Source organism: Haliotis rufescens, unplaced genomic scaffold, assembly GCF_023055435.1.
Source record: "Haliotis rufescens isolate VD_foot unplaced genomic scaffold, xgHalRufe1.0.p SCAF_5, whole genome shotgun sequence".
Classification (NCBI taxonomy): Eukaryota; Metazoa; Mollusca; class Gastropoda; order Lepetellida; family Haliotidae; genus Haliotis; species Haliotis rufescens.
The window spans coordinates 42426042-42445830 of NW_025964223.1; the positions used below are offsets into that span (position 1 = coordinate 42426042).

Consider the following 19789-nt stretch of genomic DNA (forward strand, 5'->3'; position numbering starts at 1 on the left):
TACTTAATCTAAAGGTTTTGTTACCTCCGAATATATATCTTCCTGAAAACTTGAGGCGTCCATTGAGAATCTTTTGAATCATTTCACCTGTATTTGTGACGAAATTTGAATATTAGGCCTTTTTATCAGGATATGAGAATGATATTTGAGGACATTATCTTTTATATTGTTTATGGGAACGAATGTATTTGAAAACTATACATCATAACATTTATTATTAACATGATTTACAACAATTCATAAGTCAACACATGCAATTATGAGGATGTAAAATATGCATTAGCATAACTCACCCAATTGGTAGTGAACTGTTCATGTATGTTTACTGTTCTCTTCAACTGCACCTCTTCCGTGGTCTAATGGCAGAAAGGAAGGTCCGGGCTCCATCCCCGACCGCGTCATATCCAAAGATGGTACCTGTTGTTGCCATGCCTGGCGATCAGCATTAAGGGGTTAAAACAAGGACTGGTCGGATCGGAGTCAGTATAAAGGCTATAATATATTCTGAATCCTGAGTCTGTATTAGGAGTGGACCGTTTGGATAGGATATCAGTGGACCCTTTGTGTGTAATTCGCTAAACACATCGCAACGTCCATCGTGCAGAAGGCTTTTAACTCTTCCCGACCTAAGGGCAATTATCTTAAACGTTTTCCTGTAAAACCTCTTTCCAGGGTCAGTTGTCCAATCTCTTGGGAATTATTAGAATAATAATCGTTATTAGAATAAGTACCCAATATTCTACATGCTTGTCGTACACGGCGCCTCCATGGATTGGGTGTTCAGTCTCGGGGAGCGACTTGGAGGATTATGGCGCTAACTCGATTATATACAGGCCATCGTCGATGATCGATATAGCTGGAACATTTAACACAATTCGGGAGCTACAATATATATTAGAGGGATTGTTGTAACGGGTGGTTCGCGCGCGGAAGTTTGTTTGTGTGTTGTTTAACGCCGCACTGAGCAATATTCCAGCTATATGACGTCGGTCTGAAAATAGTCGAGTCCTGACTAGACAATCCAGTGATTGACATCCTGAGGATCGATCCACGCAATTGGGATACAATGACATGCATCAACCAAGTCAGTGAGCCTGACCACCCGATCCCGTTAGTCGCCTCTTACGACAAGCATAGTCGCCTTTTACGGCAAGCATGGGTTGCTGTCCAAGACCTATTCTACCCCGGTTCTTCACGGGTCGCGTACGGACGTACTCCTATTACGATCGCTATGTGTAGGTGAGGTGAAACGTCGCGTCCTAGATTATTGCACATATATAGCGACGTGCATGCACGTGTGTGTGTGGCTGTTTTTACTAGTCCGGACTGATGCCGATTTATAGTGCTAGCACACTGAGATACCATGCCGCAGTTTAACATGAATACCCCACCCAGACACAGTATACTGACTCTGGGCCGACCAGTCCTTGCTTTAGCCCTTTAATGCCGAGCGACAGACAGGGTAACAACAAGTACCATCTTTTAACGTCTTTTGGTATGACGCGGCCGGGGATCGAACCCCGGACCTTCCGCTCGGACGCTCTACCGGGCGGACGCTCTACCACTAGACCACGGAGGCGGTCTCGCTATGTGTAAGCAGGGCACTAACTTCATAGTATACAAGAAGGACCAGCGCAGTACCAGGGATCAAATCCATGAATTATTTAAGAGCAGTATTGTTTGCGTTCATGGAGGTATACACTTAAAAAACGGTGACACATATATTGTGTCAATCCGTTAACCGGTTGTCACGTTTATAACCCCTTCAACGCCATATTTAAGTCAGTTCTTATAAATAAACTAGTCAGTCAAACAACTAGTCAGTCATGTAGGGCCGGGACGAGTCCAAACTTACTACCCGGGTACCCGACACCCTATTACCCGGCCCTACCCGGATACCCACTGTAGGTCTCAAGAGTTGGGTACAACATATCCTCATGGGAATTGTTTTACCGCAGCCCTGGCAAAAACTATTTTGATACATGATCATGTATACACTGCAGTTGATAGACGCTTTATCCTTACTCGAACATATAAAAGTCAGAACGAATGCCTGCATTGTGGGAAAGAAATGTGAACATTATAGCTATACTATCTTGTAGTGTAACCATTGAGTTTTATTGTTATGTCATATTATTGTAAACATAATGTCACGTGACTAACCACGGGTCCGGGTAGTCATGTGGGTACCCGGGTCCTACTCAGGATCCACCCGTCCCGAGTACCCGAGTTACCCCTCCCAGCCCTACAGTCATGCCCTCAAATGTAATGAAAACAGCCCCAAAGGTTGGAGAAAATGGATCAACCAAACTGAAGGGTTTAACTAGGTACATGTATGTGTGAGACCCTCAGACTTGCGGAAATAAGTTAGAATTTCTCCAGTCATCACTTCCATCAATTCACATGTGTTCCAAGTTGTACACAAATAAATAAATAAATATAACACACATTTATTTATGACCCATGTACCTTACGTGGCTGTCTTTATCATTTTCTAAATGCACTCCAAATATTGATGGCGTTCCCTCTTAAATAATGCCATCAACGAATTCACGCCCTGCTATGGCTTTGTATGCACGAGATTTATACAATGCGGGTTAAACGAATGACACCTGTTTGTACGCGATAACATTAATAATTCTTATTTATTTATGAAAGAATGCAACGTAACGGGCAAACTGGAATAATATTTCATGTTTAGTCATACGACCACTGGTGACTTTGACCTTGAACAGAAGTTAGCGTACATTTAATGACCACTGTTAATATCATGTATGTCCAGTTCTTTAAAAAAACACACGAAACTATCAAAATGATTATTAACCATTTGCGATGCTTACTTTCTATCTATGTAGTGGCATTGGCTAGCCCATTATATTCCAGAATCCTCCCCAGAAAAAATATACGTATATTATACACTCATTTCTTTCACCCGTGTCTTTACTCCGATAATTCAGCGTTAATAATGAACCCTCCACACCCAAGCCTGACACACCGCACATTTCATATAGTCTTTACAGCTGGGGTACTTCTCAAATGTGTTTTAACAAATAGAGTTTTGATACAGGGAAATGACTCATATTTTTTTTGAATACATGTATTGTCTTCAATCTTCCTATCGTGACATCAAGGGACGCAACTGCTGAAATATCACTAGTCTGCATTGACTGCCTTTATCGGAGTATACATATATATTCTAGTGCGGTCGAAGGGTTATTCCCCTTCCTCTGGATGCATTCTTATTGATTCAGTCATTACACGTTATGTAACAGACTTGGTAGTTTTGTTAACTTCAACTTTTGCAAAAAAAATTGTTTAACGCCGCACTCAGCAATATTCCAGCTTTATGACAGCGGTCTGTAAATAATCGAGTCTGAACCAGACAATCCAGTGATCGATATCATGAGCATCGATCTCCGCAATTGGGATACGGTGACATGCATCAACCAAGTCAGCGAGCCTGACCATCCGATCCCGTTAGTCGCCTCTTACGACAAGCATAGTCGCCTTTTACGGCAAGCATGGGTTGCTGAAGACCTATTCTACCCCGGTTCTTCACGGGCATATCAGGCCTTAGAGGATCAGTGTGCACAACGATGTGGTCAGTAACTGTGTTGACTTTTTGAACAGTTTAGGATGATTTCGCATCACTTATAACAGAAGAGATGTCGACACCCTTCCATTTTCTCTATTTGATGTAGACGCCCAAGACGGCCGTCGAGAGCACGCTCTATTAAAGTGGTCAGACAGTCATAGTGAAAATCAGTATCAAGTCCAAAATATGCCTGTGTGTTGGTTGAATAACATGATGAATCGGATGTTTTGGAGAAGAAACTCAAAAGTTAAAATTGACACAGATAAGTAATTTTACGCCATAGTTGTCTTGTCTGTCTGTGACTGTTTGTTTGTTTGTTGTTTAACGCCGAACTCAGAATTATTCCAGCTATATGACGTCGGTCTGTAAATAATCGAGACCAGACAATCCAGTGATTGACATCATGAGCATCGATCCACGCAATTGGGATCGATGACATGCATCAACCAAGTCAGCGAGCCTGACCACCCGATCCTGTTAGTCGTCTCTTAAAAACTACGACAAGCATTGTTCCCTTTTAGGGCAAGCATGGGTTGCTGAAGACCTATTCTACCCCGGAATCTTCACGGGTCTGTCTGTGACTGAACTACATGAGGAATGTATCCAGTCGATTTGATTTGTGTTCAATAAACAGCGCTGTATCACTATGTCATTTGATTGCAAACATTGAGTTTTGCAAATAACATCTCAAATGGAGTTGGTTCAGTATGACATAGCTGAGAACAACACTCGATCGTCTCGCGGTATACAATAGTACAGCCACCTCCACTCTTGCCCGTCTCGATGCATGAGAAAGTCTATTGTTGATGCTAGTTACTTTGCTAATGGCTGATTGATCAATGTCACCTGGTCGAAGCTATGTTACAGTATAGCCAACACATCCAAGTTGTGATCATTGACATGATCACTAAGGGCTTGAAGCTTGTCAACGTGTTGACTGTGTACGTTTGTAAGTTACCACCATATGTAAAATTTTAACAAATGCTCTTCCTAAACATGAAATCGTCGTCATCAAGAATGATTTAATATCTGTACGAAATATTTGAGTGGATATTCGAAAAAAGAAAATCCAGGATTAAAGATCATTCGACCCCAGCTCATTTCTGTATTGATCAATGTTGAAATACATTACCGTTCTTTTTGTTGTTGAAATAAACCGTGCTTGACGCATTGTTGACGAGCGAATTCCCACATATCCTCATATAGATATCAATAATGAGGTATGTGGCTTGACACGACTTCCATAGTCTTAGCATTGTGTCATTCCGCAACTAATATAAGTTGTAGCAGGGCCATCCGGGGTACATGGGATTTTATGCGTCATACCACGAGCCGGATGTACCCCGAGTGACCCTGCAACAACGAATGTATCTCACCGGCACGTTTTAATATGACATTGTAAAAGAATTCAAACAAATTCAAAATTGATACTAATAGAAACCATCTGTTCGATTGAGCTGAAGTTAGCCCTATGTCATGTGACATTCATTGAGTCGGAAAAAGCGTGCGGCTATTTGCTTGGAAGCGGGTCTCTCAGAAATCCACGTGCAGTCTAATTTGCTCGTGGCGGGGTATACGAGATTTATCCTCACGCAGATAAATAAATTCCCATCCAAGGCGAGTTACACTGTATTTTATCAAGATCACGTGGACCAATCAGATCTCATCATTCTGACATGGATGTATGGTGATGGTAATTTGCAGCGCTATAAATATCCTTTGCTACCGGAAACGAAGACCCGGGTTCGATTCCCAACATGGTTACAATGTATGCAGCCTATTTAATAAATAATAATTTAAGCACCTTTATAACATCACGATTCCCCGTTTTAACAACGTGAAGTCCATTTCAGGTGTGCTCGCCGCGATATTGCTGGAATATTCCTTAAAGCGACGTAAAACCATGCTCACTCACTCACTCTACTGGGAACTCTCCGAATCTTTATAGCTGGGGGATAAAATTGGGACATTTTACATTGAGTGAATGTTGATTTACGCAGGTGTCCGCAATATTCATCCAGGTGGGCTGTACAGGATCGAGTCTGGATGTTTGTTTGTTTGTTGTTTAACGCCGCACAGAGCAATATTCCAGCTATTTGACGTCAGTCTGTAGCTAATGGAGTCTGGACCAGACAATCCAGTGATTGACATCATGAGCATCGCTCCACGCAATTGGGATACAATGACATGCATCAACCAAGTCAGCGAGACTGACCACCCGATCCCAATGGTCATAGTTGCTTTTACGACAAGCTTTGGTTGCCGAAGACCTGTGCTACCCCGGATCTTCTGACACACACCCTACGCTATCGGTGCACGATGACTTGCTATCAACAAATTCACCGAGGATGACAACCCGACCCATTTAAGAACACATTCCATGACATAGCATCTATTTTCATTTCGTACACATGTTTCACTGAAATGTGTAAATTTGGTTTTACGCCGCTCTGACCAGTATTTCTTTTATAAATCCGCTTTGAACAGTTTTTCATTGATAAGGCCGCTTTGAACAGTATTTAATATATAAAATCATTTTGAACACTATTCCATTGATAAAGCCGCTTTGAACAGTTTTTAATATATAAAATCATTTTGAACACTATTCCATTGATAAAACCCGCTTTGAACAATATTTAATATATAAAATCATTTTGAACACTATTCCATTGAAAAAGCCGCTTTGAACAATATTTCATGCATGGTGCCGCTTTGAACATTATTTCAGTTTTAAAGCTCGATGTGATGAATGTCTTACATGTTTACCACTTTGTTGTTTGTTTGTTTGTATGTTGTTTAACGCCGCACTCAGCAATATTACAGCTCTATGACGGCGGTCTTCTTTGTTGAAACCCACGAGCATGTATTTGGTGTTGACAAGCCCAGTTAAATAATCTGGTTGAACCCATGACACAAATAAGGTTCAACAAATACGCCAAAACAGTTCCTTTATCAAATCACACCGTGCCCTGACCATCTCACCGTCAATTACTCAGTGTATCATACATGCCCCTTCTATTATGATGAATTACTCAGTGTATCATACGTGTCCCTTCTATTATGATAAATTACTCAGTGTATCATACATGTCCCTTCTATTATGATAAATTACTCAGTGTATCATACATGTCCCTTCTATTATGACAAATACACGCTTTGCAGAGTTGCGTCCCTTGTGCACGCCTGAAACCTGTGATTGTGGGTTCGAATCCTGGTTCGCCCAATTTATGATTCTTGGTTTGTCAGCACCATACCCGGGCTCGTGGGTTTCACCAAAGTGGCCAACGTCTGAGACCTGCGTCAAATCGGGCTTCCGTTGAGTAGGTGACGTCACCATCTCCATCTCTGTATCTCAGTAACCTCTCACAGAACTCTCGCTCATTCGTATGATTTCAGTGGACCGCTTGCTTTTAGCAACATATGGTGCGTCTGGTTCCAGGATATTTACTATTGAGTAGGTGGAGGTATAATGTCCTGAATATATGACGGTGTGACCACCTGAAACTAGTTTCAATCCGGTGAAAACTGCCCCGCCTCGCACTGGATAGTTCAGTCAGGTTCACTTGGGTAGTCTGCGCTTGCGCTACGCTGAGCGCAAGCGCATCCTACCCAGGAAACCAGGCTGTGAATAGTTAATATCCTCATCAGATTACCCAGCTGTAGGTGGATGAATGTACTTGGTTACTTGCGTGTCAGACACGATGTCTGGGAGCCTTCTACAGATCCTCAAAGCCGGCCAAATCAAATGTAACAGATTCGAGCTGGATGTATGAAACAAACTATATTTGTAATTAAATCGATCGCATGTTTTAGCATCACCTGCATGTAATCAATACGGCAACTTGTTCGTTTCATTTATTCATTAAATGTGTATCCGTTTAATTGGGTCGGGTGCAGCTGAGCCGAGCCTTGGTCGATGGCGTAAAAGTTTGACGTGCAGAGCTGCGTCCCTTAGGTACCCGGACCCGTTGGTCGCAGTTTGAATCTCATATTCGGTCCTGTTTTCGTCCTGGTTTTATCAGCAACAGAAACGGTTTGTTTAAATGCATGGTCAAAATCTGTGAGATGCGTATCACTTTTGCAATTGGTTGCGATATAAGTGACATATTCTTCACAGATGCATGAGGCATTGCATTGTGTCCCTTGGGCACGCCAGAAATATATTATTGTGGGTACGAATCCCGGTTCGGCCCGATTATGTTTCTCGGCTTGTCAGCACCATACCCGTGCCAGTGGATGTCATCAAATTGGTAAATGTCTGAGACCTGCGTCACTTCGGGCTTTCCTCCCACATTAAACTGACACGCTGCGATATAACGGGAATACTGTTCACCCAAGCACACTCACTCACTCGTAGCTGCATCATATCTAGATCATTGGCAGTGATCTTTCAGCTCATAATTAAGTCACATCTGGAATTTGTTTGGTCCAAGAAAAAGATAAAATATTTCATTTTTCTCATTGATCGTTGGATATTGTTGAATGATAAAATAGGATATCAAAGGGTAATTTTAGACAACCAATATAAAATAGGCGCATTTGTGTCCATCAGTTTTAATCTTCATAATCATCTCATCGCCCGTGTCACTAAAATATAACTCACTTTTAACTCACTCATTCATCATGTAAGGTTTTCATATAATTTTAGAACTTAGAACTCCTAATTTATTTACAACACCCTCACACATCATTAAGTTAAGAATCTGTGGGATGATGTGTTAATTGGTACTTGTATGAAGATTGCTTCACGAATATGTAAGACACTTAATGGTCTGCTAGACGTACAGGGTCTGTCCTTACACTCACTCATTCACTCATTCACTCACTAACTCGAACATCCACAAAAAACTAATTCACCCATCCACTCACCCACCCACTAACTCACTCAAGATTCATAAAAAAAACCCACATGTATTGTTCTAGACCCGTGGGGACCCGGTGTTGTGGACATACGACAGTCACAGCTCAATGTCCACGAATAACATTGCATTATGTATCAGTATGTAATGTCCGGGTAGGACATTGTCACCTGGGAAATAATATCCTAGGATAATTATTACTAGAACTATAAGTACTTATACACCGGGTAAGAATATGTCTCCAACACTCGAGCATGGTTTAGAGATGACTAAATTGATGTGCGGTGACCAGAGTAGATTGCGTGCCACCATACCCAGGAACCGTCTTTGCTCATAATATCAACAAGTGGAATATTGCTGATTGTAACATTCACACGCTCATTCAATTGTCTCCCTCAAACAGACGCCTCTATAAACACATAGCGTTCATGCTTTACCTGGGTGTATATGGGTGGGTTTTACTTCGCTTCTCGCCATCTTCCAGCAACATCACGGCGGGGGACAATATCAACGCTTAAACCCCAGTCTATACCCTCACAACGGGTTGAAATGGGGATGCTGCGGAGTGAGGGATGTAAACAAATCCCCTCTCAAGGTCGGCCGTTACTTACTAGGACGGTGGTTATGCTCTGTGTGTCGTGTTGTGGCTTGTCATACTGTGTCGTGTTGTGGCATGTCATGCTATGTCGTATTGTGGCCTGTCATACTGTGTCGTGTTGTCGCGTATCATGCTGTGTCGTGTTGTGGCGTATCATGCTGTGTCGTGTTGTTGCCTGTCATGCTGTGTCGTGTTGTGGCGTATCATGCTGTGTCGTGTTGTGGCGTATCATGCTGTGTCGTGTTGTGGCGTATCATGCTGTGTCGTGTTGCGGCATGTCATGCTGTGTAGTGTTGTGGCCTGTCTTTCTGTGTCGTGTTGTGGCCTGTCATGCTGTGTCGTGTTGTCGCGTATCATGCTGTGTCGTGTTGTCGCGTATCATGCTGTGTCGTGTTGCGGCATGTCATGCTGTGTCGTGTTGTGGCGTATCATGCTGTGTAGTGTTCCGGCATGTCATGCTGTTTCTTGTTGTGGCGTATCATGCTGTGTCGTGTTGTGGTGTATCATGCTGTGTTATGCTTTGGCCTGTCATGTTGTGTCGTGTTGTGGCCTGTCATGCTGTGTCGTGTTGTGGCGTATCATGCTGTGTAGTGTTGCGGCATGTCATGCTGTGTCGTGTTGTGGCCTGTCATGATGTGTCGTGTTGTCGCGTATCATGCTGTGTCGTGTTGTGGCCTGTCATGCTGTGCCGTGTTTTGGGCTGTCAAGCTGTTTCGTGTTGTGGCCTGTCATGCTGTGTCGTGTTTTGGCATTTCAAGCTGTGACGTGTTGTGGCCTGTCATGCTGTGTCGTGTTGTTGCTTGTCATGCTGTTTCGTGTTGTGGCCTGTCATGCCGTGTCGTGTTGTGGCCTGTCATGCTGTGTCGTGTTGTGGCCTGTCATGTGTGTCGTGTTGTGGCCTGTCATGCTGTGTCGTGTTTTGGGCTGTCATGCTGTTTCGTGTTGTGGCGTATCATGCTGTGTCGTGTTGCGGCATGTCATGCTGTTTCTTGTTGTGGCGTATCATGCTGTGTCATGTTGCGGCATGTCATGCTGTGTTGTCGCGTATCATGCTGTGTCTTGTTGTCGCGTATCATGCTGTGTCGTGTTTTGGCGTATGATGCTGTGTCGTGTTGTGGCCTGTCATGCTGTGTCGTGTTGTCGCGTATCATGCTGTGTCGTGTTGTCGCGTATCATGCTGTGCCGTGTTGTCGCGTATCATGCTGTGTAGTGTTGTGGCCTGTCATGCTATGTCGTGTTGTGGCGTATCATGCTGTGTCGTGTTGTGGCGTATCATGCTGTGTCGTTTTGTCGCGTATCATGCTGTGTCGTGTTGTGGCCTGTCATGCTGTGTCGTGTTTTGGGCTGTCATGCTGTGTCGTGTTGTGGCCTGTCATGCTGTGTCGTGTTGTCGCGTATCATGCAGTGTTGTATTGTGGCGTATCACGCTGTGTCGTGTTGTGGCATGTCATGCTGTGTCGTGTTGTCGCGTATCATGCTGTGTCGTGTTGTGGCCTTTCATGCTGTGTCGTGTTGTCGCGTATCGTGCTGTGTCGTGTTGTGGCGCATCATGCTGTGTCGTGTTGTGGCGTATCATGCTGTGTCGTGTTGTGGCCTGTCATGCTGTGTCGTGTTGTCGCGTATCATGCTGTGTCGTGTTGTGGCATGTCATGCTGTGTCGTGTTGTCGCGTATCATGCTGTGTCGTGTTGTCGCGTATCATGCTGTGTCGTGTTGTCGCGTATCATGCTGTGTCGTGTTGTGGCGTATCATGCTGTGTCGTGTTGTGGCGTATCATGCTGTGTCGTGTTGTGTCATGTCATGCTGTGTCGTGTTGTGGCGTATCATGCTGTGTCGTGTTGCGGCATGTCATGCTGTTTCTTGTTTTGGCCTTTCATGCTGTGTCGTGTTGTCGCGTATCGTGCTGTGTCGTGTTGTTGCGCATCATGCTGTGTCGTGTTGTGGCGTATCATGCTGTGTCGTGTTGTGGCCTGTCATGCTGTGTCGTGTTGTCGCGTATCATGCTGTGTCGTGTTGTGGCATGTCATGCTGTGTCGTGTTGTCGCGTATCATGCTGTGTCGTGTTGTCGCGTATCATGCTGTGTCGTGTTGTCGCGTATCATGCTGTGTCGTGTTGTGGCGTATCATGCTGTGTCGTGTTGTGGTCTGTCATGCTGTGTCGTGTTGTCGCGTATCATGCTGTGTCGTGTTGTCGCGTATCATGCTGTGTCGTGTTGTGGCGTATCATGCTGTGTCGTGTTGTGGCGTATCATGCTGTGTCGTGTTGTGTCATGTCATGCTGTGTCGTGTTGTGGCGTATCATGCTGTGTCGTGTTGCGGCATGTCATGCTGTTTCTTGTTTTGGCCTATCATGCTGTGTCGTGTTGTCGCGTATCATGCTGTGTCGTGTTGTGGCCTGTCATGCTGTGTCGTGTTGTCGCGTATCATGCTGTGTCGTGTTGTCGCGTATCATGCTATGTCGTGTTGTCGCGTATCATGCTGTGTCGTGTTGTCGCGTATCATGCTGTGTCGTGTTGCGGCATGTCATGCTGTGTCGTGTTGTCGCGTATCATGCTGTGTCGTGTTGCGGCGTATCATGCTGTGTCGTGTTGTCGCGTATCATGCTGTGTCGTGTTGTGGCATGTCATGCTGTGTCGTGTTGCGGCGTACCATGCTGTGTCGTGTTGTGGCGTATCTTGCTATGTCGTGTTGTCGCGTATCATGCTGTGTCGTGTTGTCGCGTATCATGCTGTGTCGTGTTGCGGCATGTCATGCTGTGTCGTGTTGTGGCGTATCATGCTGTGTAGTGTTGCGGCATGTCATGCTGTTTCTTGTTGTGGCCTGTCATGCTGTGTCGTGTTGTGGTGTACCATCCTGTGTTATGCTTTGGCCTGTCATGTTGTGTCGTTTTGTGGCCTGTCATTCTGTGTCGTGTTTTGGCATTTCATGCTGTGTCGTGATGTGTCGTGTTTTGGCCTGTCCTTCTGTGCCGTGTTGTGGCTTGTCATGCTGTGTCGTGCTGCGGCCTGTCATGCTGTGCCATGCTGTGTCGTGTTGTGGCTTGTCATACTGTGTAGTGCTGTGGCCTGTCATGCTGTGTCTAGTTGTGGCCTGTCATGCAGTGTCGTGTTGTGGTGTACCATGCTGTGTTATGCTGTGGCCTGTCATGTTGTGTCGTTTTGTGGCCTGTCATTCTGTGTCGTACTGTGGCTTTTCAACAGCAACTTACATTTGCGAATAATGACAAAAACAGGTACTGCAATACAGTAGTATCACCTGCACCGCCATGTTGGAATTTAACAGGTTCAATAACGGCGACGTAAGTACTAGTAGGGAGATGAATATATCAGCTATCATGACACATACTATTTATTGCATATATGTACTTTCGTTAATAATATACAACGGTGTGTATACCAACTGGAAGCCATGGAAAGGAGATATCATAACACTTGTATAAAAACTATCACAAAGAAGGTAAATTTGTAAGTACGACAGTTAATATTTTAATATTATTTCGTGTCTCTAGCTTTGCAATTATCACCAGTAATTGATTCAGTTAGAGTAAAGAAAAATGATTAACAATGTGAATATATTGATATAATTTGCCTGTTTGTTCAAGTTGGTTGTAGCCCTATAGTATTGGAAACAAAAGACGCTTATACCATACCCTGCCCTAAGCCATACGGGGTGTGCGCGCGTCACGTGGTCTGTCATACCCTTGGGTATGTTTACAATAGAGCCTCACTAATGCATTCAGGAGTATTTATTAAAAACATCGTTTGCAATTCACGTTTTGTATCAGTGTTATCAGAGCTTGACCGTGACGACGCAATTAATTTTCTTTAAAGTTTGTTTGTTGTTTAACGCCGCCCTCAATATTCAAGCTACATCTTGTCTGGTCCAGACAATCCAGTGATTGACATCATGAGCATCGATCCAAATAATTGGAATACGACGACATGCATCAACCAAGTCAGCGAGTTGGACCACCCGATCGCCTCTTACGACAAGCATAGTCGCCTGTTAGGGCACGCATGGGCTGCTGAAGACCTATTCTAACCCGATCTTTAAGTAACATTTCAGAAGCTGTACTATGAATGAAGACAGAATTGAATTATTGATGTCAACCTTTTTACCCATACAGATAAAAAAAAGTGGAAATCCATACATAAACCTGTATTAACCCTATTAAGGAAATACAAATCTAACCCGCCGTCACGTAATTTTTATTTACGTTACTACATACCAAAGCACCCGAAACCCTTCTGTAATAATCCAGCGCTTTAACCTTTAATACCGTTATATAATACCGCGCTCTCAGAATCGAGCACGCCCACACGAGGCTCGCATATGCTTGTTAATAATATATAGGAATGACAGGCAAGTCGATAGGGACATGGTGTGTGAATGTTGCCAGATATAACGAATGCATGGTATAAGGACTGGGTGTGTAATGGACAGATTTTCTTTCTACTATTGTTCGTGGTCCTTTCAGAGCTGACCCAAGTATTCCCCCTCACTAGTCCTGAACGCCGAGCCGCTCATTGTTTGCTTTGAAAGGATTCGATCTGCAATTGACAACCAATCCGATTCCCTCTGAGCCTGTTTTCGATTGCTTCGATCAGCGACGCATGACGGGTCGCTGTTTTTGTATCTTTCGGATCAGTCGGTTTGGGAAAATGCTTCAGACACTACGTGGAGTTTACACACGATATACATGACAAGACACACATGTCACCGATGGGAAGTTTTGTTTTAACAAGTTCTCGACTTACATCAGCTTTCAAAGGTGAGCGTTAACTTTCTGTTGTCTTTCAGTCGTGTTTACTATAACGCAGCCAAACAGTGTCACACAAGCCTTGTCAACAGCCTCTATACTCGGCGAACGTGTTTGATAAGTCGTCAATATATTTTAAGTTCTTGTGCCTTTATCAGAACAGGAAAGTAGGTACTTAAAGTTGTGAAACATTATAAAGGTATGTTGCAGATGTTGGTAATACAAGTCAAAAGAGTTAATCTTGTAGCTTGTAGAAAACAAGTTCAATATGCTATTGATTTTCTTCTCTTTTGCCCGACCTCCCGGAGAGAGTGTGAAATACATTAATTTTATGCTTGACGTGCCCGTTTCCGTAACACACACTTCAACTCATACGCTACATTATATAATATATACCCTACTGTTTGGGTCACAGCACATAACTGTTCATTGTCGACTCAGTATACGACGGCAGGACGTCAACAGGCCGTCGATCAAGTTGATATGTGTACACGTATTGAAACACACATTGCCTTCGTATGTACAATGTTAAAGGGACCCTTTGTAAGACTATTGCACCGACGTCCCCCCCCCCCCCCCCCCCCCCTCCCTCCCCACTTAACTTTCTTATTTACAGCTAATTAAACAGGTCGGGTGGGTGGGGTCGGGGGTATAGAAGTCTTCCCCGAAAATATATGGTAAATAATATGGTATATATGAATTAATATTTGTGCTTATACCAATAGTGTGCGTTGGATGTCGCAATGCATATTTCTGCTTTTGACGATGATTTCTTTAGCGTGTATTTCTGTGTTAACAATTTTTTCTACAATGATACCTTGTTAACTCAAAGTCACGGGGGCCATAAAAAAACACCTGGAAAAAGATGAAGCACACCCCTCCATCAGTTTCAAGTATCCGTTCTTCTGTTTATGTTTGGAAATATCAACATGTGATATGAATCTCCTTTTGAGAAATGCCCACGTTATGATGGACACCCACATGCTGTGTGTTTCTGCTGTCGTAGCAGGTATTGTATAAAGGCAGAGAACCAGAGGATGCAACAGAAAGGGTAGTCAAACATCAGTTGCCATTGCGAGTTACAAAACATGTCACCAGGAAATCGATTTCGTTTTCAGTATTTCAATATGAATGTTACGTTGTAAATAATAATAAATGTCGTTTCGTCAGAACGTCAATACAGGGTAAAGTTGAAATAAATGGTTATTTATTCTGAAAATATATAGTAAGCGATGCCGAACCTTCCACTGTTTTTAATATTATTAAAAAATATTGATACTTATGAATATTAATCTGACATATAGACAGACAGACAGACATATAATTTATTTGAGTCTCACCGTTACATTTATAATATATTGAAATAAACTCTTGAAAAATATCTTAGTAAAAAAGCATACAAAGCGTCGTTATGACAAGGTTTAATATTTTTGGTATTTCTATCAGATTTAAGTTTGTAAGTCTCACCTTCAAATGTTAATTTAAGATTTGCAAATAAACATGCACTTTTTAGATTTAAACAATTGGCAATTATTTAAATCTGTTCCTTAAATAATCCTTAAAAACAATTTACGTTTCGTATAGGGTTATATTGGTCATGCGGTTGTCATGTATTAGTTGTGTTTGAGTCATGTATTTGTCACACGGATGTGTCATGTGTTTGTCATGTTTAAGTCATTTGAACAAAGTCAATTAAGAAATAGGGTCGGCATCTTGGTTCAAGTAACCGGAACAACAGCACTAGTTCACACCGCGAGATAATAACACAGTAGAGTCAGCCAAGGTGCTATGCCGCTACCCCCTTTCTTATAAATCATTCTACAAACTATACACTATACCCATTCACGTAACTAATACATATTGTCTCTGTGTCCACCACATACGACCTTACAGGTGTCTTCGGATGTGCGTTACCTGGTAAGCATTCACGGGTATTGTCCTATAATTCTTAGGATACAAAATCAATTGTGAATTTCGTACACATTTATATTAATTTAGATTGATGCACGTTAGTTCCTGATAATCTGTTATAAGTAATAATCGAGGCCCTGTGTAGCGTAACAGTTTGGTGTTATTAGTGTGTTCAGTTTTGGCGGAAAAGCAACTGCTCATCTCAATGGTGTTTTATTGTGCTTGGAGATTACATTAAGTCGACATAATCGCCAGAGCGATTAGGTTCTTAACTTGATTTACTCATTGTTTGTCCGTGTATGCGTTAGCAACGGGGAACTTGACCACTAGTGTAAGGCCGGTCACGAGGAGGAGGTGTGTGTGTGTGTGTGTGTGTGTGTGTGTGTGTGTGTGTGTGTGTGTGAGAGAGAGAGAGAGAGAGAGAGAGAGAGAGAGAGAGAGAGAGAGAGAGAGAGAGGGGGTAGGTGTATACATCTCTGTGTGTGTGTGTGTGAGAGAGAGAGAGAGAGAGAGAAAGGTGGGGGGGGTATACATCTGTGTGTGTGAGAGAGAGAGAGAGAGAGAGAGAGAGAGAGTGTGTGTGTGTGTGGAGAGGGGTGTATGGGCAGTCAATTATCGGGGCTAATGTTGTTAACGATACAAGCTTCTTGATAGGTTGATAAATGAAAAGATCATGTGAAACAGAAAAGGATAGGGTTAAGGGCATGGCTAGCTTATGGTTGAACATCCTTTATCAATAAGGAGTCACGGGAAGGGCCATGCATAATATCGACCAGCAGTACGAGACAAGTTGAAATAAAACAATAAACTACATTCGCCAACAGTGTGATCGGGGACACGGGTGGCCTAGTCGTCTAAGACGCCGCAGCTCGCTGTGCAGAGTTGTGTTTTTTTCTGAGCAAACCAGAAACCTATGATTGTGGGCTCGAATCCCCAATCTCCCTATTATGTTTGCCAACACCAACCCGTGCTTGTGGGTTTTGCCAAAGTGGTAAACGTCTGAGACCTGCTTCTCTTCGGGCTTTCCTCCCATATTTAACAGACACGCCGTGACATACTGGAACACTGTTTTTACTGATAAAAAACTCAGTCTTACCAGAACCACAAGTTCTGGGTTAGAATCCATGCCCAAGAACCTTAAGTAAGAGGCGACTTAAAAGGTTCGGAGATTGGATGCCTAGCGCGTCACGAGCAGGGGTATGATGTGGACAACGCAAGGATCCCTGCTCTAGGATTCAAACACAAGATGTTCGTATCCTGCACGGCCAAGGGAAGCAACTCCGCACCCTGCCGGACACCCGAGACCCCGCGAGCTCAAAGTGTCAGTGACAGTTAATTGCCCGCTCTCGTTTCAATAATATCTCCTGGTAATGGTTTCCAGTGTGCTGACACTCGTTTCATGTGTCTGATTTATCTGAAGGCCCGCTGGCAATATATAGTTATAGAGGGCACGTCCGCTCCAAAGTGATATCCGCACATGCAGTGACGCCCTGAGAGAAAAAAAGTGAATGAGTATTGTTTTACGCCGCTTTTAGCGATATTCCAGCAATATCACGACCGGGGACACCAGACATGGGCTTCACACATTGTGAATCGAACCCGGGTCTTTGGCGTGACGAGAGAACGCTTTAACCACCAGGCTACCCGACCGCCCCTTGAAAAAGAAGGAACCTGGGAAAATTCTCTACTTAACAGATTTTCTAGTTAACCAACTACGACTTACGTGTCGTTATTGAATCTTCTATCTCACAGTCGGTATACATTGTTACACACTCGTACATTGATATGAGACACGGGGGCACGGGTGGCCCAGTCGTCTAAGGCGCCGCAATTCGCTGTTCAGAGTTGAATCCGTTTAATTGTGCCGAGCCTTGGTCGAAGGCGTAAAAGCTTGACGTGCAGAGTTGCGTCCTTAGGTACCAGGATCCGTTTGTCGCAGTTTGAATCTCATATTCGGTCCTGTTTTCGTCCTGGTTTTATCAGCAACAGAAACGGTTTGTTTAAATGCATGGTCAAAATCTGTGAGATGCGTGTCAGTTTTGGTTGCGATATAAGTGACATATTCTTCATAGATGCATGAGGCATCGCGCTGAGTTGTGTCCCTTGGGCACGCCAGGAATCTATGATCGTGGGTACGAATCCCGGTTCGGCCCGATTATGTTTCTAGGTTTGTCAGCACCATATCCGTGCTCGTGGGTTTCACTGAAGTGGTAAACGTCTGAGACCTGCATCACTTCGGGCTTTCCTCCCACATTAAGCTGACACGCCGCGATATAACTAGAATACTGCTCACTCACTGATATGAGACACAAAAACGAAAATAATAGCCACGAGGTTTACAATCTGTTCAATCTTATCCTAAATCAGCGTTAAATACAGTTTCATCATCCCTTCTCCAGGGCACACCTTTGATATTATTATCTCGTCTCGTCACAACAGCTCATTTAGCGAGATGAACTGAAAGTTATTTCATTAAGGATTAGGGATTAATAATAGGGAAGTTAGCTTCGGGGTAATAGCACTTCCAATTGTTGTTAATTATTCAGTTGACTAGTGACGGTTCAGTCAGTTGTGCGTTTACAACCGCACTGACTGCTATTCTACTTATCAAGTCATTTTACTATGTAACATGTCCCTGAGGACCAATCAAATGTATCTAGGCAACAGGTGTTTCTACTTAAACGGTTATACTTACCAGATATAAAATAATAATATTGTGAATTATATAGTGAACTTGCCGGGACCAAAATAAATTATCTACATATGTTTTTTACCACTTTAAGGTTTTCTACTTAGGGAGTATCGTTTGACAAGTGAGGTAAATAATAATTTATTATCGAATGTTGCTGCTACCTTTAGAGTAGCATGTTTCACTGACAGACAACGTATGTTAAAACATTGTTGTTAATATACATAAGAAAGGGATTTATATGTCAAGGCTGTGAAGTATTCACCCTCCGATCCTTGTCGCAGGAGAGAGTTCTACGCTGATTTGAACAATATTTCAGCCACAACTCATCTCTAGTCGTAGTGTGGGTACCCGGCAGGAATGAAAGATGACAATAACAGCCACTGACTATCTAGAAGAGTGAGTGAGTTGGGTTTAACGCCGCTTTTAACATTATTCCAGTTATATGACGTCGTGTCAGCCGGATGTAGGTGGAAAGACTAAAGTAATCAGGTCTCAGACCTACAAACAAATAATACTCGTTGACTGGACTCAATAGTCTGAAAAATACTGTGCTAAGTTGTTTGGCTTCTCCTTCAAGCAATAGAATTTATATTTTGAAGCACTGCCTGAAAACAACTTTTCTGTCACAAGCAAAGATCCCAGTAAAAGCAACATAAAAATGGTCGATCCCTAAATTTTCCTTGGCTCTAAATACTACATCTCCTTCATCTTCCCATCTCCCTGTTCCTCAGCTGACGGGATCCGCATCTTGTGCCAGACAGACAGGCAGGCAGGTTGGTAAAGGCTCATCTTATGTATACTAGATATTATATAAAACACGATACCATAGTATAGTATACAAGTCATGCATACAATCCATTCATGTAAAATTTTGAGAGACTAACTATAGACACAGTAAAATAATGAATTTTACACACACAAAATAAGATATCAACAGGGCATCTTAAAAATAGTACACACATATGGACACCAGTGTATTTGACGTATAAATGTACATTTATAATACAATAATATAACTTGATTTGTTTCGCAGCAATAAAACAAATATTTTCATAAGGCACAAAACAGCAATAATTCTATTGTACATCAGGAGAAAGGCTGTGGTGAGTCAGTAAAAAACATGCTCAATGTTCATGGTTAAAAGTTACATTGGTGTACATGGGACACTTATTATTCGTAGCCGCCTCCGTGGTCTAGTGGTAGAGCGTCCGCCCGGAGAGCGTAAGGTTCGGGGTTCGATCCCCGGCCGCCTCATACCAAAAGACGTTAAAAGATGGTACTTGTTGTTAACCTGCCTGGCGCTCGGCATTAAGGGGCTAAAACAAGGACTGGTCGGCTCGGACTCAGTATACTGTGTCTGAGTGGGGTATTCCTGT

General features: G+C 43.1%; 1 protein-coding gene across 1 annotated transcript in view; it reads left to right on the top strand.

Moving 5' to 3' along the window:
• Nucleotides 1–13418: 13418 nt before the first annotated feature.
• The window catches only part of LOC124140065 (tolloid-like protein 2), a 31485-nt gene continuing 25114 nt past the window's right edge, over nt 13419–19789 (top strand). The window contains exon 1 of the mRNA XM_048384363.1: nt 13419–13822. Within this exon, the coding sequence (XP_048240320.1) occupies nt 13765–13822 (58 nt within the window). The 5' untranslated portion in view covers nt 13419–13764. The remainder of the gene's footprint in view (nt 13823–19789) is intronic.